At 46.6% G+C, this 20,689-nt stretch overlaps 1 protein-coding gene across 2 annotated transcripts in view; it reads left to right on the top strand.

Annotated features, from left to right (window-relative positions):
* Positions 1-19,589: 19,589 nt before the first annotated feature.
* Positions 19,590-20,689, top strand: part of LOC147114589 (vesicle-associated membrane protein-associated protein A-like) — an 84,831-nt gene continuing 83,731 nt past the window's right edge. Inside the window, exon 1 of one of the 2 annotated variants that reach the window (XM_085992359.1) lies at positions 19,590-19,782. In XM_085992359.1, the coding sequence (XP_085848485.1) occupies positions 19,725-19,782 (58 nt within the window). In that variant the 5' untranslated portion in view covers positions 19,590-19,724. The remainder of the gene's footprint in view (positions 19,783-20,689) is intronic. The other variant, XM_085992357.1, reaches the window with a different exon arrangement.

Genomic DNA, 20,689 nt, shown 5'->3' with positions numbered 1-20,689 from the left:
AGGAGGGGGCCAAGGACAGATCTGTTATGTTCATTAATAACTAGTCATTTTTATTAAGAACAGCTAGCTTTTGCTAGACACTTTATTGAGCACATGTAGACTAGGTACAGTATCTGTAGAGGCCTCCATCTTGACTGCTGCCTTGTGGGTAGCCTAGTGCATCGTGGGTTGCCCACTCTTATATACATACAGCACCACCTAGTGTACCATTCCAGAATGACAGGTTACTGATCATTACATCCCCCTTTCTTTGAGGTTAAACAAAATAAGTATCAATCAATATCAATCAATAACAACATAAACATCTTCAACAGTCAATACATTTTCAATATAGTTTTCTTTGTACTCAAAGATTAAGTCTATCAGGCTTTTTTACTTCACGTGTGGATCTTCTCAGCACAGGTAAGTCTGATATGTTTTCATGAGAGCCTGTATGTGTATTTGTGTTAGATTGTTCTGGTGGTGAGTGATAAGATTCAGTTGCGGCATTGTCATCGATTTGCTCTTCGATATTCTCTTGTATTTTTAGGAGGGAACGGCGGTTCCTCCTGAGAATCTGTCCTTCCTCAGTTCTAACAATGTATGACCTTGGTCCTACTTCCTCAAGAACTGTAGCTTTCCTGTTCCATGCATCTGGATCCTCAATCCTGACAACATCATCCCTTGTCAATGGTTTCAGAGTTTTGGATGACTTGTCATAGTATGATTTCTGTTTCAGCTTTAACAGTTGAAGTCTCTGTCTCAGTTCCTTACTCTGCTTTTCTTTTGCACAGCAGGGTAGCGTGGTACGCAACTTGCGACCCATTAGGAGTTCAGCAGGTGAAGAATCAGAGTCTAAAGGTGAGGCTCGGTAGCTCAGCAGGGCGAGATAAGGATCAGACTTGCTTTCTGTCGCTTTCTTCAGTAGCTGCTTGATGTGCCTTCAATAACCACAAAACTAGAAGTTATTAACTTAAACAAGTTGGCTTTTAATCACTAAGATCAGAGCTAACATCGCAACACACAGAGTCATACAGATCCTGGGATCTTTATGTAAGAGAAGTCAGGGGCGGAGCCAAGAGCCAAGACCTGGAACCTTCCAGGTTAGTCAGGAAAGAGGAAGTGAAACTATACACTGTGTGGGGGAGGGTAATATACATGAGTGCAAAACGAATACAGGCAAGCCAAACAGATTTCATTACATTCACCCCTTCTTTAGATTTAGTCCATCGGGGTGATGTTTCTTAAAAGTTGGTATAAGTGAGTCTGTCAGGAGGTTTTGCGGTTCTCAGTGATCGGCGCAAAGCCGGTTGGGGTGCCTCTAGGGGAGTGGATTCTGGTTCCTCCGCTGTCCGGGCCTCCGCAGTGTCTTCCAGGTTATCTGCAGTGTCCTCCAGGTTAAAGTTGGGTATTGATACCTCTGGGCGTCCTGTCTCTTTTTGGTGTAGGTCTTCCTCGGGTAGTCTCTCGTCGTTCTCTCCGCTCCCCGAGGGAGCGAGGTCTTTTACGGAAACAGTGTCCTCTCGCCCGTCAGAGTATTCGATATAGGCGTACTGAGGGTTTGCATGGAGGAGCTGTACCTTTTCCACAAGGGGGTCCGTTTTATGGCCTCTCACATGCTTCCGCAATAGTACTGTCCCCGGAGACGTCAGCCACGCGGGTAGAGATATGCCCGAGGTGGAATTCCGGGGGAAAACGAACATCTTTTCGTGAGGGGTAGCGTTAGTGGCTGTACATAACAGAGACCTTATGGAGTGGAGCACGTCTGGGAGAACTTCCTGCCAGCGGGAGGTCGGAAGGCCTTTTGACTTTAAGGCTAACGTGACAGCCTTCCAAACAGTAGCATTCTCCCTTTCCACTTGCCCATTACCCCGGGGGTTGTAGCTAGTGGTTCTGCTAGTGGCTATCCCCTTTGAGAGCAAGAACTGGCGCAGTTCGTCACTCATAAATGACGTCCCCCTATCGCTGTGTATGTAGTTCGGCATGCCAAACATGCAGAATAGATTACAGAGACACTTGATGACCGTGGCACTGGTCATGTCTGGGCAGGGAATGGCGAAGGGGAAGCGGGAATATTCATCAATGATATTGAGGAAGTATACGTTACGGTCGGCAGAGGGAAGGGGTCCCTTGAAGTCCAGACTTAGGCGCTCGAATGGCCGTGTGGCTTTGATAAGGTGTGCACGGTCAGGCCTGTAGAAACGAGGCTTGCATTCCGCACAAATGCGGCAGGCTCTGGTCATTGCCCTGACCTCCTCGATGGAGTGGGGCAGATTGCGGGACTTTATAAAATGGTATAGTCGGGTGACCCCTGGGTGACAGAGGTCGTTGTGGAGACCCTGTAATTTGTCCGTATGAATGCTGGCACACATTCCCCACGATAGGGCGTCTGGGGGTTCATTAACGGCTCCCGGCCTGTACATAATATCATAGTCGAACGTGGATAGTTCGATCCTCCACCTGAGTATTTTGTCATTCTTGATTTTCCCCCTTTGTTTGTTATTAAACATGAAAGCCACCGACCGCTGGTCGGTGAGCAGGGTGAAACATTTGCTGGCTAGGTAGTGTCTCCAGTGCCGCACTGCCTCCACTATAGCCTGTGCCTCCTTCTCGACAGAAGAGTGCCTGATTTCAGGTCCCTGAAGGGTTCGGGAGAAGAAGGCCACAGGTCTCCCAGCCTGATTGAGGGTCGCAGCTAAGGCAAAGTCTGACGCATCGCTTTCGACTTGAAAGGGAATGCTTTCGTCCACTGCACACAGTGCAGCCCTTTCAATGTCCTGTTTGATACTGGTGAAAGCCTCCCGAGCTTCAGCTGATAGTGGGAAGGACGTCGATTTAATGAGGGGTCGGGCCTTATCAGAGTAATTGGGCACCCATTGGGCATAATATGAAAAAAATCCCAGGCACCTTTTTAAAGCTTTGGGATTGTGTGGCAGGGGCAGTTCCTTTAGGGGGCGTAATCGGTTAGGGTCCGGTCCAATTACCCCATCTTCCACCACACAGCCGAGGGTACAGAGACAGGTTGTGTTGAAGACACATTTGTCTTCGTTGTAGGTTAGATTCAGCTTTAGGGCAGTTTTTAAAAATCTCGCAAGATTTAGATCGTGGTCTTGCTGGTTGTGCCCACAGATAGTGACATTGTCCAGATAGGGGTAGGTAGCTTGTAGTTTATTCTCGTCAACCATGCGGTCCATCTCACGTTGGAAGACCGAGGCCCCATTTGTTACCCCGAAGGGCACTCTGAGAAAATGGTAGAGGCGTCCGTTCGCCTCAAAGGCGGTGTATGGGCGGTCCTCCGTTCTAATGGGGAGCTGGTGATACGCGGATTTGAGGTCGATAGTCGAGAAGACTCGGTATTGCGCAATCTGGTTGACCATTTCTGATATGCGGGGTAAAAGGTAGGCGTCCAGCTGGGTATAAATATTAACAGTCTGGCTGTAGTCAATTACCATCCGTTTCTTTTCGCTATTTTTAACTATGACTACTTGGGCACGCCACGGACTGGTACTGCATTCAATAATGCCTTCCCGCAGGAGTCTGTCCACTTCCGCCTTGATAAAGTGTCTGTCTTCCAGACTGTACCGTCTACTTTTGGTCCCTATGGGCCTACAGTTCGGAGCGAGATTAGCGAATAAAGAGGGCGGGCTGATTTTTAAGGTTGATAGGCCACAGACTGTGAGTGGCGGCTGGGACCCGCCATATGCTAGCGTGACACTTTCATGGTGGCACTGGAAGCCCAGGCCCAAGATTACATTAACACAGAGTTCTGGCATCACGAGGAGTTTAAAATCCTTGTAGTCCGTGCCTTTTACAGTCAGTGTTACCACACAGTAGCCCAAAATGTCCGAAGTGTGGGGCTTAGCAGCCATAGCAATTCTGCTCCATGTAGGGGTTACCGTTAATGAGTGCCGCCGTACCAGGCTAGGGTGGATAAAACTCTCGGTACTCCCACAGTCAATTAAACATTTCGTTAAATTCCCGTTTACCTGTATGTCCATCATGGATTTTGTCAACGGGTGTGGCCTGGATTGATCCACCGTGATCGAAGCCACTGTTGGGCCCTGGGCGGCCGTTGAGTCGGGAAAAGATGGCGGATCCCAAGATGGCAGCCCGCACGGCACGCACGAGGCGGTGACGGAGTTGGAAATCGGATTCCCCCTGCAGACTTTGCTAAAATGCCCCTTTTTCTTACATTTGAAGCATGTAGCGTCCCTTGCTGGGCATCGTTGTCTGGGGTGCTTGGCCTGGCCGCAGAAGTAGCATTTCAGGCCTCGAGACATTGCCGCTGTAGTAGGACTCCTGGGTGAACTTCTGTGTGGGGACTCCGGTAGTGTAGAGCTGGTCTGAGACCTGGATGGGGAAGATGGCTGATTCCAAGATGGCGGCCCGCTCGGCGCGCACGAAGCGGTGAGGGCCGCATGGCCGGAAGAATAAGAGTCAGAGTTTTTCTGGGCCACGTCCAGCGATCGCGCAGTGGCCACTGCCTTTTTTAAGTCCAGGACCTCCTTCTCCAGCAGTCTCTGCCGGATATAATTCGATTTGAGGCCCGTGATGAAGGAATCGTGGACCAATTCGTCAGAGTACACGTTGGCTGTCATGGCCTTACAGTTACAGTCCCGGACCAAGTCCTTTAGGCCCTGTAAGAAATCGTCCATTGATTCCTCAGGTCGCTGCCTGCGTGTAGCCAGCAGATGTCTGGCGTACACTTCGTTTACTGGCCTCTGGTATTGGGCCTTCAGGATAGTGATGGCCTCCGTGTAAGAGGTGGCGTCCCGGATGAACGAATAAATCCGATGACTAACGCGAGTAGTCAGTAGACTCAGTTTATCTACCTCGCTAGCGGATGAGGCCCTCGCGAAGAGTTTGAAGCATTTGAGCCAGTGTCCAAATTGATTTGATGCTTCAGCAGAATGTGGATCCAAGTCCAGACGCTCTGGTTTTAGGAGTCGATCCATCCTAGTATTCTTTAGTGATTAAAATTGATGTGCCTTCAATAACCACAAAACTAGAAGTTATTAACTTAAACAAGTTGGCTTTTAATCACTAAGATCAGAGCTAACATCTCAACACACCGACTGGCTCACAGGAATGAGTCATACAGATCCTGGGATCTTTATGTAAGAGAAGTCAGGGGCGGAGCCATGAGCCAAGACCTGAAACCTTCCAGGTTAGTCAGGAAAGAGGAAGTGAAACTATACACCGTGTGGGGGAGGGTAATATACATGAGTGCAAAACGAATACAGGCAAGGCAAACAGATTTCATTACACTGCTTGAGAACTTGAACACCTTTCTCTGCCTTACCATTCGACTGAGCATACAAAGGACTGGATGTGATGTGTTGAAAGTCATAATGTGCTGCAAACTGTTGCCACTCCTTACAGTTGAAGCACGGACCATTGTCGCTAACGGCAATCCTGGGAATTCCATGTCTGGCGAAGATGGATTTCACATGCATTATGACATTGCTTGCTGTGGTGCTTGAGAGCAGCGCCATCTCAGGATAGTTAGAATAGTAGTCAATCACTATTAGATAGTCTTTACCATTTAAATGAAAAAGGTCCATACCAACCTTTTGCCATGGTGCTGTTGGTATGTCAGCTACTATCATTGGTTCCTTTGCTTGTTTGTTTTGGTGTTTCTGACATGTCTCACATTTGCCTATCATGTTCTCAATGTCCTTATTTATGCCAGGCCAATAAACAGTGTCTCTTGCTCTCCTTTTGCATTTTTCAATTCCGAGGTGTCCCTCATGAATCCTTTTGAGCATGTCTTGACGTAGAGCCTGTGGAATGACTATTCTGTTCTGTTTTAGTAATAGTCCACTTGCGACACTCAATTCTGACCTTATGTGAAAATATTTTGGACAGGAACCTTTTGGCCAACCATGATGAATGTTCTCTATTACTGTTTGTAATACTATATCTTTTACTGTTTCTTCTGCTATTTGCTTTGATTTTGTGTCTGACACGGGCAGCGCAGCAGTGACCATACTCACATGAACATCCACGTCTTCTTCAGTAGAGCTCACATGACTCATTGTGGTGCTCGGGATAGTGTATCTGCTAACACTATGTATTTGCCTGGTGTATAGATCAGTTCAAAGTCATATCTTTGCAGCTTCATCATGAGTCGTTGAATCCTTGGAGACATCTCATTCAGGTTCTTTTTTATGATGGCAACCAGTGGGCTGTGGTCTGTCTCAACTGTGAAGGCGGGAAGTCCATATATGTAGCCATGAAACTTTTCTAGTCCAACTACCAAGCCTAGACATTCCTTTTCAATCTGGGTGTATCGACACTCAGTATCAGTCATAGACCTGGAGGCATAGGCAACAGGCTTCCAATCTTCACCCTCTGCTTGTAACAAGACCGCACCTAGGCCATCTTTTGATGCATCCGTTGACACTTTGATTCTTTTTGTTGGGTCAAAGAAGGTGAGTACAGGTGTGGTTGTCAGCACTGTTTTGAGGTTTATCCACTCTTGTTCATGTCTTTCTGTCCATGCAAACTCATTTGTTTTACGTAGCAGGTCTCGCAGACAGGCTGTCTTGGTTGACAAGTTAGTAATGAACTTTCCAATGAAGTTTATCATCCCCATGATGCGTAGCACTCCTTTTTTGTCAGTGGGTCGGGGCATTTTGAGTATGGCGTTTACTTTTTCCATATCTGGCTCTATTCCTTTACCAGATAGATTATCTCCTAGGAAAGTGACTTCCTGGACGCCAAACTGACACTTGGCTTTGTTGAGCTTCAGTCCATTCCGGCATATGCTCTGTAGCACTTTAGTCAGTCTCTCATTGTGTTCTTTCAGTGTGGAGCCCCAGATGATGATGTCATCAACATAGACCCGAACTCCTTCCAGACCTTCAATTATGTGTTCCATCGCTCTATGAAAGATTTCAGATGCAGATATTATCCCGAAAGGCATTCTGAGGAAACAATGCCTGCCAAATGGTGTGTTGAAGGTACAGTATTTGGTGCTCTCTTCGTCCAGTTTTAGTTGCCAAAATCCTTGTGAGGCATCGAGCTTTGTAAAGTATCTGGCACCTGACATTTCACTGGTGATTTCTTCTCGCTTGGGAATCTGGTAGTGTTCACGTTTTATGTTTGCATTTAAGTCCTTTGGATCCATGCATATTCTTAGATCATTGTTCTTTTTCTTTACACATACCATGGAGTTAACCCAGTCTGTTGGCTCTTCGACTTTCCTGATGACACCTAGTGTGGTCATTCTGTCCAGTTCATTCTTGAGCCAGTCACGCAGGGGTGCTGGAACTCTTCGTGGAGCATGTACCACTGGCTGAGCATCCTGCTTTAGCTGGCTCTTGTAAGTGAATGGTAGAACACCAAATCCTTTGAACACATCCTGGAAATTATTCACTACAGAATCCACCGAGTCATCTGGTCTGCTTATGGCACAGTTTATATGGGAGACTCTCTTGACCAGTTCTAAGTCCTCACAAGCTTTGTCACCCAGTAGTGAATCAAATCCTTCAGCCACAACAGAAAACATGAGATGATGCACTTTGTCTTTGACTGTCACTTTAAGTTTGCATACACCTAAGCTATCTATTTTCTGTCCATTATAGCCCTTCAGTAGTACTGACTTTTTCTTTATTTTGGGCTTTTCTTTCATATTGTTAATGTCACTCATACTGATTAAGTTTGCTTTTGCCCCAGTGTCTAGTTTCAATGTAACTAATGCTCCATTTACCTGCAGTGGGATCATCCATTTGTCCTCTTTTACTGCATTAACTTTATGTTCAGCATTGTTAATTCCTGAGGGCTGCACATTTCCTGTATCCTTTTTGATATTGTCACATGACACCATTCCTACAAAACATGTCTCACTTAAATCAGTGTCCTCAATTACATTAACTCGTTGCCCTTTCTTAGTTTTTACTTTTGAAAAGCATTGTTTGGCAAAGTGATTCTTTCCATGACATTTTGTGCACATTTTTCCAAACGCTGGACATTGTTTTAACTGGTGTTTGTAACCACAGCGTTTACAATTAAAAATTCCTTCCTCCGATTGCTTTTCACTTCTGTTCTGCCCATATTTCTTCCCCTTGTAGGACACAGCACCGACAGCAGCACTTACTGCAATCGCATCATCATTGATTTCACTGAAAGTCTTGGCATGCTTTTGAGCTAGCCCGCTAGCTTGGCATATTTTCACAGCAATTTCCAATGTTAGTTCGGTTTCTCTCAACAGACGTTCCCTGACTTTTTTATCATGAATACCAAACACAATCTGGTCACGAATCATGGATGCTTTCAGCTCAGAGAAATTACATGTCTGTGCTTTCAGTTTCAGATCAGTCAAAAAGCTATCAAAAGTCTCATTTTGCTGCTGTGTCCGAGAATGGAAGATGTAGCTCTCATAGGTTTCATTCTTTTTGGGAGAACAATGTGTATCAAACTTCTTTAGCACTAATTTTTCTCTGTTCTCCTCTGGATTAAATACAAATGTATTAAATACCTCTATCACCTGTGGGCCTGCAACCGTGAGCAGCAACGCTATTTTCCTTGCGTCTGGCTTCGTACCATACCCGATGGCAGCAATGTAGAGTTCGAATTGTTGTTTAAAAGTCTGCCAATTGTAGTCGACATTTCTTGTGAGTTTCAAACGCTCTGGTGGCTTCAAATTCTCCATGTCGTGTTGCACAATATTCAGCAGATGTTACCAATCCTGGTACCATGTTATGTTCATTAATAACTAGTCGTTTTTATTAAGAACAGCTTGCTTTTGCTAGACACTTTATTGAGCACATGTGGACTAGGTACAGTATCTGTAGAGGCCTCCATCTTGACTGCTTCCTTGTGGGTAGCCTAGTGCATCATGGGTAGCCCACTCTTATATACATACAGCACCACCTAGTGTACCATTCCAGAATGACAGGTTACTGATCATTACAAGATCCTTGGAGGACTCCAGAGGCAACGGTGCGGGAGTGAGAAGAAAAGCCATTGCAGGTGATTCTCTGGCTAAGACTGGAATAAGATAATAGAACCAGGTGAGGACAATCCCACCCAGCTGGATGACAGAGGAAAGGCATTGGAGGAGGATGGTGTGGTCAATGCCTGCAGACAGATCGAAAAGGATGAGGAGGGATAGTTTACCATGGTCGCAGTCACATAGGATGTCATTTGTGACTTTGAGAAGGGCCATTTCAAATTTTTTTTTATCTGTTTTTTTTAATGGGATGTGGGCGTCGCTGGCAAGGCCAGCATTTATTGCCCATCCCCAGTTGCCCTTGAGAAGGTGGTGGTGAGCCGCCTTCTTGAGCCGCTGCAGTCCGTGTGGTGATGGTACTCCCACAGTGCTGTTAGGTAGGGAGTTCCAGGATTTTGACCCAGCGACGATGAAGGATTGGCGATATACTTCTAAATCAGGATGGTGTGTGGAGGGGAACTTGGAGGTGGTGGTGTTCCCATGCGCCTGCTGCCCTTGTCCTTCTAGGTGGAAGAGGTCGCGGGTTTGGGAGGTGCTGCCGAAGAAGCCTTGGCGAGTTGCTGCAGTGCATCTTGTAGATGGTACACACTGCAGCCACAGTACGCCGGTGGTGGAGGGAGTGAATGTTTAAGGTGGTGGATGGGGTGCCAATTAAGCGGGCTGCTTTGTCCTGGATAGTGTCGAGCATCTTGAGTGCTGTTGGAGCTGCACTCATCCAGGCAAGTGGAGAGTATTCCATCACGCTCCTTACTTGTGCCTTGTAGATGGTGGAAAGGCTTTGGGGAGTCGGGAGGTGAGACACTCGCCGCAGAATACCTAGCCTCTGACCTGCTCTTGTTGCCACAGTATTTATGTGGCTGGTCCAGTTAAGTTTCTGGCTAATGGTGACCCCCAGAATGTTGATGGTGGGGGATTCAGCGATGGTAATGCCATTGAATGTCAAGGGGAGGTGGTTAGACTCACGCTTGTTGGAGATAGTCATTGCCTGGCACTTCTGTGGCGCGAATTTTACCTGCCACTTATGAGGCGAAGCCTGAATGTCGTCCAGGTCTTGTTGCATGCGGGCATGGACTGCTTCATTATCTGAGGAGTTGTGAATGGCGCTGAACACTGTGCAGTCATCAGCGAACATCCCCATTTCTGACCTTATGTTGGAGGGAAGTTCATTGATGAAGCAGCTGAAGATGGTTGGGCCTAGGACACTGCCCTGAGGAACTCCTGCAGCAATGTCCTGGGACTGTGATTATGACCTTAGACCACCACAACCATCTTCCTTTGTGCGAGGTATTGACTTCAGTTTTAGTAGGGCTCCTTGATGCCATACTCGGTCAAATGCTGCCTTGATGTCAAGGGCAGTCACTCTCACCTCACCTCTGGAATTCAGCTCATTTGTCAGTCTACCTGTCGCAGATGCATCTGTCCATGACAGCATTGGTAGCAGTGACCACCGCACAGTCATTGTGGAGACAAAGTCCCGACTTCACACTGAGGACACCTTCCATTGTGTTGTGTGGCACTACCAACGTGCTAAATGGGATAGATTCAGAACCAATCTAGCAGCTCAAAACTGGGCATCCATGAGGCGCTGTGGGCCATCAGCAGCAGCAGAATTGTATTCCACCACAATCTGTAACCTCATGGCCCGGCATATCCCTCACTCTAGCATTACCACCAAGCCAGGGGACCAACCCTGGTTCAACAAGGAGTGTAGAAGAGCATGCCAGGAGCAGCACCAGGCATACCTAAAAATGAGGTGCCAAACTGGGGAAGCTGCAACACAGGACTATATGCATGCTAAAAAACGGAAGCAGCATGCATGTAGCTTCAATGCAGGAACCTGACTAGAGGGTTCAAAGTTGGTGTTGCAGGAAAGATGGGTACGGATTTGGGCGGTGACAACATGTTCAACGACTTTGGAAAGGAAAGGACGGTTGGAGATGGGCCGACAGTTTGCAAAGACAGAGGGGGTCAAGGGTGGAGTTTTTTTTGGAGAGGGGTGATGACGGCAGATTTAAACAGTAGGGGGACAGCACCAGAGGAGGGGGAACCATTAATAATATCAGCCAACATGGGGGCCAGGAAAGAAAGTTGGGTAATCAGACAGGCAGGGTACACTCAATGGAAAGGAGCTGAAGGGTGTGGATGAACAGAGAGACCTAAAAGCTCAAATGCATAATTCCCTGAAAGTGCGAGTGCAGGTAGTTCACACCATAGAAAGGTCAAGAGCAATTTGGGTTTTATAAATAGTAGCACAGAGTACAAGACTAATGAAATTATGATAAATTTGTATGATACATTGGCTAGACCTCAGTTAGTGAGTACTGTGTCGTTTTGGACCTCCCATTCTAGATAGGACATGACAGCCAAAGAGAGATTACAATGTAAATGGACTAGGACGATGCCATAGATGAGAAACTATTGTTGTGGAGCAGAGAAGCTAAGAGTAGATATAATCGAGTTTTTTAAAATTATGATGGGTTTTAACAGAGTGAATAGGGAAAGACAATTTCCTTTAATTGTGGAGTCAATGATGGAGGGCCATCAATTTAAAACAGTCACTACAGTATAAGAGTAAGGAGAGAGGTTAGTAAAATAAATTCAAATACAAAGAGATTTGTAAGCATGGAATGTGTTGCCACAGGGATTGGTTGAGATAGAGACCATTTCATATTTTAAGACAAACTGTAATACAAACACCACTGCCTGGACAAGAATCAGCTAACTCACACAGGTCAGGAACTGAACCTGGGACCTACATGATCTGCATAGGTAATCCATTTGTTGTAAAGTGCTTTGAGACATCCTGAGGACATGATAAGGGGCTACATAAATGCAAGCTCTTTTTTTTAGGTGATGCATTTATCCACTGAAGCATTGGAAGAGTCCCAACAGTGCGACAAATTATGGAGCTGTGTTTACTTTCGAGGTGGAAGTACATCAAAATAGTTGGTGACATTTTTAATCCAAAAATGAGTGACACATCACAGATCTGCATTAACACACACTGCACTGCATACCTCCAATTCTTTTACAGATCTTAAAAATAGAAAGTACAGAAAGTTTAAAGAAAGTTAGCATGATCTATAATATGGAGCTGTCAACATCAGGGAAAAATAAAAGTAAAATTTATAATAAAAAGTGAGATTGACTACAAATCCATTGGCAGATTAATTTAGGTCATAACAACAAGCCATGGCTTTGAGCATTTTCTTCAGTACAGATGTTAGGCAAATAGCTTTATAATCTCTATGTTCATGCGTCATTTCTTTCCACTTTCCTTTTGAATAACAAGCTCAGTAGAGCAATCTAAAATCCTGATTTATTATGAGTTGGAAAATGTCTTTATTTCTCATACATCTCGATTTTATCATTCTCATCCTCGTATTCAAATCCCTCCATAGTCTTGGGGGAGAAATTCATTATCGCCCCGTTTGGGGGCGGTAACTTTTGAAAGCTGGGAAACTTAGCACCAGGCGCTAATGATTACCAGCTTTCACAAAATTGGGTTTAGCGCTCCAGGAGGGAAGTGGAGCGCTTCAAGCAGGTGGGGTGGTAGTGGTGCAGCGCTGTACAGTGTCCTGTGCAGCACTGCCGCGATCCGAGGCTCCTTCCCCCCCTTAAAGGGAAGGGCCATCGCTGCAGGCTCTGCATTGGGACCAGTTAGCTGGTCTCCGACGGCAGCCACGATCCAGCATGATTAGCCCCATGCACTCCAGCAGAGTGCTGGGCTGATTGATCACGGCCCAGGTGAATTGAAAAAAAATGGAAAAAAAAAAATGTCAGAAATGTTGCTACTTACCTTGGCAACCTCCCCTTTAACATCCGCCCCCGAAGCGCCCACCCTCCCGAGCAACGCCTCCTGCAGCTGCCGGTGTTTTCGCCCGGCGATGCTGCTGGGAGCGGAACTGAAGTTCGGGTCTGGGGCGCAACTGAGGTGATGCGCACGGCAATTGATGGCACAATCTCTGGGCGCAGGAGATCGTGGTGCAAAGTTTTACCACCGCTGCAAACCTCTTGGCCAAGTTAGCAGGAGTCGTTCATTTTGCTGGGCCCGGGCGGTAAGTTGTTACTGCCCATTATTGCCCCCTGGGGGCACTAACGGGAGGCGCTAACCCACTGAATTTCTCCCCCATAGCTTCATAGAATCGTTACAGCACAGAAGGAGGCCATTCGGCCCGTTGAGACCATGCCAGCTCTCTGCAAGAGCACCTCAGCTAGTCCCACTCCCCCGCCCTTTCCCCGTAGCCCTGCAAACTTTTCCTTCAGGTATTTATCCAATTCCCTTTTGAAAACCATGATTGAATCTGCCTCCACCACACTTTCAGGCAGTGCATTCCAGATCCCAACCACTCGCTGCATAAAAAAGTTTTTCCTCATGTTGCCTTTGGTTCTTCTGCCAATCACCTTAAATCTGTGCCCTCTGGTTCTCAACCCTTCCACCAATGGGAACAGTTTCTCTCTATCTACTCTGTCTAGAACCCTCATGAATTGGAACACCTCTATCAAATCACCTCTCCACCTTCTCTGCTCTAAGGAGAACAACACTGAAAGGATTATTACTAGTCCTAGCCCCTTTAGGGCTACCCCAGATCAGGCGTATTCCCCAGACATTCACTTTCAACTAAAGTTTGAGGTAGCTGAATCCTAAAGACGCTTAATTGGGTCTAAAGGTCCGGACTATCTCTCCCTAAAGGAAAGGAACAACCTGAAGATGTTACTGTCCTCCAGATAGCACTTTTAATAAGTTTAGCTAGACTGTAACCTTCCGGATATTATGAAGATCTGAAAAACTCCCCCAGAATTTTGCAACTCCTCACCAAGGAACGTACAGAGATTGAGTTCGCGAGTTTGATACAGAAGTATTATGTGAGACAATTCTAAAAATATATAGATTTATTAAAGAACCGACATGGAATTACAGTAAAAACAACAGAAAATGCTGGAAAAACTCAGCAGGTCAGGCAACATCCGTGGAGAGAAATTTGAGTTGACGTTTCGGGTCGAAACCCTTCTTCAAAACTGGAAATAAAATAAAATAGATCGAAGGCAAGACTGCGATCGAACAAAAGAAGAAAAAGAGACAATTACAGTAGGTGTTTCAATCGCAACATTAACAGTTCCAAAAACAGAAAGCTTACAATTCTATTATCAGAGATCCTTATTCTCATATCTTAACTTCGCTACATTTTTACAGTTCTCAGTCTTTATTCCAGGATATCCACCAAAATCAAATACCTTTGATACCCGAGGCACAAAGAGGTGTAGACTTACAGAGCCTGCCTCTGAAGCCAAGAATCACTTTGTCCCTTTACAGCGAGTCTATCATCCCATTTGAAAGTTACATTTTTATACCCTTTTGCAGTGGTATTTCCTTTGAAGTTTTCTGCTGATATAAGCTAATTATCTCTAGTCATTTTTCTGCTGACCTCTGCTATTCTTACAGTCAGTTCAGCTGGTAGCATTAAGAAATATGTCTCTACCCTAGGTGTTCGAAGCTTATCATAAAAAACGGTGTAACCAGCAGGTGCATCTATTTGATGTCATTTTCACCAAGGTCTTCTGTTTGTGTCTTTTTATGACGTGTAAATTAAAACTCCTCAACCAGGGTGATCTATGCAATTCTTATTTACCTCAGCTGGTTGCAACACAGAATCATGCCTCCTCTGTTTCATTTGATGTCATTTTTACGAAGGTCTATGTTTCTTAATTTTCTGTGTTTCTTTCCGAAGTGTAATTTAGGACACCTTAACAGGGTGTACCATTGTGTTCTTTCCAAGGCTGCAGACTTCAGGAACCTGTATCCTTCTGTTTCAACAAGGTTATTGATTCAGTGTCAACAACTTATCTTATCTCAATAGCCTGTATGCTGTTTACAGCTTTAGATTGTTGAGGCTTCCAGATTTCCAAGCCCAGTTTGTCATGTTTTAATAAGGCTCGAATTCTTTCATAGAATGGTGTATTTTTCTGAATATGGCTTATTCCTTCACAACCCCACCTTCTCCAGTCTATCCACGTAACTGGAACCATTCTTGTAAATCTTTTCTGCACCCTCTCTAAGGCCTTCACATCCTTCCTAAAGTACGGTGCCCAGAATTGGACACAATACTCCAGTTGAGGCCGAACCAGTGTTTTATAAAGCTTCATCATAACTTCTTTGCTTTTGTACTCTATGCCTCTATTTATGAAGCCCAGGATCCCGTATGCTTTTTTAACCGCTTTCTAAACCTGCCCTGCCACCTTCAATGATTTGTGCTCATATACCCCCAGGTCTCTCTGTTCATGCATCCCGCTTTAGAATTGTACCCTTTAGTTTATATTGCCTCTCCTCGTTCTTCCTACCAAAATGTATCCCTTCACACTTTTCTGCATTAAACTTCATCTGCCACATGTTCGCCCATTCCACCAGCCTGTCTATGTCCTCTTGAAGTCTATCACTATCCTCCACTGCCATCGCCCCGCCATTGGTGACTGTGCTGTCAGCCATCAAGACTAAAGCTCTGGTATTACCTCCCTAAACCTCTCCGTTTCTCCACCTCTTTCAAGGCTAAGTATAAACAGAATATGCTGGGAATACTCAGCAGGTCAGGCAGCATCTGTGCAGAGAGAAAGAGTTGTTTTATCTCTCCACAGATGCTGCCTGACCTGCTGAGTATTTCCAGCATTTTCTGTTACTTATTCAGATTTCCAGCATCCGCAGTATTTTGCCTTTGAATCAAGGCCAAGTCTAGCCCTCGTGTGAAATGGGGTTAGAGGGCAGGGGATAATTGGACCAGAATGTCAAGACATAATGCAGTGCCCATGTTAAGATCACACTTTATTATTTTTATGTATTTCCATTATACATTCCTATGTCTACATTTATTTTGCAAACACGTTGAAAGAAAGTGGAGAGGGGTGAGAAAGCAAGAGATGTCAGATGGGGGGATAATAAAATGACCCTAAGCTCTTCCCACTCAACCCCTGTATGGCCCCTTCCCTCCTCCCCTCAGCTCTTCTTCCTCACCATGCTCCTGCCTCTCTTTCTCCTCTCCCTTCCCTCCTCCAATTATCCCTTCTAAACCTGCATTACCTACAAACTGCACTTGATATTGACTCCCCACACATCTATAGTGAAAAGATACAGTCGTCATGGGTAGCAGGCGAGGTACCAACCTGTCAGCCTGCTGCTCTCTTACTGTTATCCTTATTCTCTGTTGCCAGTGGAGTACGTGTAGACCAACTTTTATTTACATAGAATTACATAGAACTTTACAACACAGAAACAGGCTATTCGGCCCAACTGTTCTATGTCGGTGTTTAAGCTCCACGCGAGCCTCCTCCCACTCTACTTCATCTAACCCTATCAGCTTATCCTTCTATTCCTTTCTACCTCATGTACTTATCCAGCTACCTCTTAAATGCATCTATGCTATTCGCCTCAACTGCTCCCTCTGGCAGCAAGTTCCACATTCTCACCACTCTCTACTTTTTTGGCAGTTATTAGAATGATTAAATAATTAATCGGAATCACTTAAAGCATAAGTGCCCCCTTTTTAAAGGGGCACAAACAAAAAAATCAAACGGAAAAAGCTTATCAAATTATAATTTTGTTCCCTGCATCCACTATATGCTCCAATCCCGCCGGTGTCTACCGATCATGGAAAGCCTCAAGCGTACCGGCGGACACCGCGTGCTCCCTCTCCAGGGACACCTGGGCACGGACATAGTCTTGGAAGAGAGGCAGGCAGCCAGAGTGGACACCCCCATTGACTGTGTTCTGCCTGGACCTGTTAATGGCCACCTTGGCCAGGTCCAGCAACACGCCGATCAGGAGGTCCTCTGACCTGCCCGCTACCCTCCGCACTGGGTGGCCAAAGATCCAGAGCATGGGACTGAGGTGCAGCCAGAAATTGAGGAGCAGCCCCTTCAAACAGTGGAAGAGGGGCTGCACCCTTTCACACTCAACGTAACCACTCTCTTGCTAAAGAAGTTTCTCCTGTCTTCCTTATTGGATTTATTAGTGACTATCTTATATTTATGACCCCTAGTTTTTGGACTCTTGTCAGCCATGGCTCAGTGGGTAGTACTCTCGTCTCTGTGTCCAAAGGTTGTGGGTTCAAGTCCCAGCCCAGTGACTTGAGCATAAAGATCTAGGCTGACACTCCAGTGCAGTACTGAGGGAATGCTGCACTGTCGGAGGCTATCGTGCCGAAGACTTGTGCTCCAGAACTAGCCGCGCCTCTAGCCAAGCTGTTCCAGTACAGCTACAACACTGGCATCTATCTGACAATGTGGAAAACTGCCCAGGTATGTCCTGTCCACAAAAAGCAGGACAAATCCACTCTGGCCAATTACCACCCCATCAGTCTACACTCAATCAGCAAAGTGATGGAAGGTGTCATCGACAGTGCTATCAAGCGGCACTTACTCACCAATAACCTGCTCACTGATGCCCAGTTTGGGTTCCGCCAAGACCACTCAGCTCCAGACCTCATTACAGCCTTGGTCCAAACATGGACAAAGGAGCTGAATTCCAGAGGTGAGACATCAAGGCAGCATTTGACTGAGTATGGCATGAAGGAGCCCTAGTAAAACTTAAGTCAATGGGAATCAGGGGGAAAACGCTCCACTGGCTGGAGTCATACCTAGCACAAAGGAAGATGGTTGTGGTGATTGAAGGTCAATCATCACAGCCCCAGGACATCGCTGCAGGAGTTCCTCGGGGCAGCGTCCTAGGCCCAACCATCTTCAGCTGCTTCATCAATGACCTTCGCTCCAACATAAGGTCAGAAATGGGAATGTTCGCTGATGACTGCACAGTGTTCAGCGCCATTCACAACTCCTCAGATAATGAAGTAGTCCATGCCCGCATGCAACAAGACCTGGACAAAATAACAACAGAAAATGCTGGAAAAACTCAGCAGGCCAGGCAACATCCGTGGAGAGAAATTAGAGTCGACGTTTTGGCTCTAACCCTTTTTGAAAAAGGGTTAGACCCGAAACGTCGACTCTAATTTCTCTCCACGGATGTTGCCTGGCCTGCTGAGTTTTTCCAGCATTTTCTGTTGTTATTTCGGATTTCCAGCATCTGCAGTATTTTGCTATAAGACCTGGACGACGTCAGACTTGGGCTGATAAGTGGCAGGTAACATTCACACCACAGAATTGCCAGGCAATGACTATCTCCAACAAGTGAGAGTCTAACCACCTCCCCTTGACATTCAATGGCATTACCATCGCCGAATCCCCCACCATCAACATCCTGGGGGTCACCATTAGCCAGAAACCTAACTGGACCAGCCACATAAATACTGTGGCAACAAGAGCAGGTCAGAGGCTAGGTATTCTGTGGCGAGTGTCTCACCTCCTGACTCCCCAAAGCCTTTCCACCATCTACAAGGCACAAGTAAGGAGCGTGATGGAATACTCTCCACTTGCCTGGATGAGTGCAACTCCAACAACACTCAAGAAGCTCGAGACCATCCAGGACAAAGCAGCCCGCTTGATTGGCACCCCATCCACCACCTTAAACATTCACTCCCTCCACCACTGGCGTACCATGGCTGCAGTGTGTACCATCTACAGGATGCACTGCAGCAACTCGCCAAGGCTTCTTCGGCAGCACCTCCCAAACCTGTGACCTCTTCCACCTAGAAGGACAAGGGCAGCAGGCACTCCAAGTTCCCCTCCAAGTCACACACCATCCTGACTTAGAAGTATATTGCTGATCCTTCATCGTCGCTGGGTCAAAATCCTGGAACTCTCTACCTAACAGCACTGTGGGAGTACCTTCACCACACTGACTGCAGCGGTTCAAGAAGGTGGCTCACCACCACTTTCTCAAGAGCAATTAGGGATGGGCAATAAATGCTGGCCTTGCCAGCGTCACCCACATCCCATAAACAAATAAAAAAAAGTGCCGTGTTTCGGATGAGACGTTAAACCGAGGCCCCGTCTGCTCTCTCAGGTGGACATAAAAGATCCCGCGGTGCTATTTCGAAGAAGAGCGGGGGAGTTCGCCCCTCTGTCCTGGCCGATGTTTATCCCTCAATCAACATCACTAAAAACAGATGATCTGGTCATATCACACTGGTGTTTGGGGGCGCTTACTGAGCGCAAATTGGCTGCCGTGTTTCCTACATTACAATAGTGACCAATTTCAAAAGTACATTGTTGGCTGTAGTGTGTTTTGGAACCTTCTGAGATTATGAAAGGTGCTATATAAATGCAATTCTTTATTTCTCTTGCCTCCCCTACGAATCTCCACTACTGAATGGAAATAATTATTGCTGCAAAGAGAGGATGAGCCGAACAGTCTCCTTTTGTACTGTAAGTGATTTTAAAAGATAAATAAGTTTTGCTTTTTTTTATTAAAAAGAGTCCCCCTTGTTCCTGTGAGCTTCAGGAGATTTTTGTCAATTTTTTTTGGGTCTTATGACACTCCTGCGAAGAAGCATTGGAACGTTTACGCTAAAGGCGCTATAGAAATACAAGTCGTTGTTGTTCTTGAGATGCGCAGCGTCAGCTCGCCGCGTGAAAGTGTGAATGGACGCGCACGCTCAACGTCTCTCGCTCGTGCGCGCGCACGCCCACCGGTCTCTTGATCGCGCGCGCGCACGCCCCCTCTTCTTGGCCTCGCCGACGTGCGCGGTCACGGAGGTCGGCTCAGCGGCAGTGCGCGCACGTTCACGTCCTGCAGAGACGGAGCGAGCGAGCGAGAGAGGGGGGTGGGGAGACGAGGAAAAAAAAAATCGGCTGAAATTAAGCGTCGGGCGCCATCAGCCAGCAACTCTCTCAGTGTCACCCGACAATGGCCAGGCTGGAGCAAGTGCTGATCCTCGACCCGCCCATCGAGCTGAAATTCAAAGGTGACTCGCGGCTAGTGCTAATCATTAAAAAAAAATAATACATATATCCTTTTTTTTTAAAAACCGAACCAGCTGCCCGAGGCCAGGACGGGGGGGGGTGACGCTGCCGCTCTCTCTTCCGTTTCCTTCACTCCCACCCAACGCCATCCCGGTGCCGGGTGGGGCTGTGGTCGGGGCTGCGGCCGCCACCCTCCGGGGAGGTGGAGGGTGGACTCTCGCTTGCCGAGTGTGGACGGGAGCCCGCCGGCTGTCTTCAGCCTGCGGGAGCCACCGGCGCGGCCGCCATTTTGGTAACTTGGGACAAACTCCAGTCTCTCTCTAGGCCGCGGATGGAGCCTCGGGTTTGTCGTAGTGGAGGGAGAATGGAGGAGGAGGGAAGTCTCATTGATTCCAAGGAGGGGGGAGGTTAGCGACATGATGAGTGGCTCCCCCCCGCCGTCTATTCGGGAGAAGGGGAGGGTGGCCGGTGTTGGTAGTTTGAGCCGAGTGGGCCCCAGCCTTGGCCTTTTTATTTTTTGCTAGCCGAGCCTGACAAAACACACACAGGAGCCTGAGCTTGGGCTGGGGGAATTTGGGCAGGAGCGGGAGGTTTGCAGGCTCTGGACAGAGGTAGGAAGAAAGTGGGGAGGGGTTTGGGAGGCTGAACAATTTTCCATCGAAACAGCATCCTTCAGGCGTGGTGATCTGCATCAAGTACTGTAATAACTCTTGCATATGCTCACTTATCCACATTTATTTCCAAGCAAATCTTAAAATTGTCATTCTAGTGTGGAGGAAAATAATCTATACTATAATCTCTCAAAGATTTTCACCTTGCTTTGATATTAGGGAATGCTTTGCTAAAAATAAATATTTTGCTTTTGTTTTTTATGTGTATTAGCATTAACAGTTAAATAAGAGTTAACAC

Source organism: Somniosus microcephalus, chromosome 7 (genome assembly GCF_052327205.1).
Source record: "Somniosus microcephalus isolate GS21.2 chromosome 7, FLI_Smic_1.0, whole genome shotgun sequence".
Lineage (NCBI taxonomy): Eukaryota > Metazoa > Chordata > Chondrichthyes > Squaliformes > Somniosidae > Somniosus > Somniosus microcephalus.
Note: the sequence above shows the minus strand (reverse complement) of the source record. Positions and strands in the feature narration are given on the sequence as shown.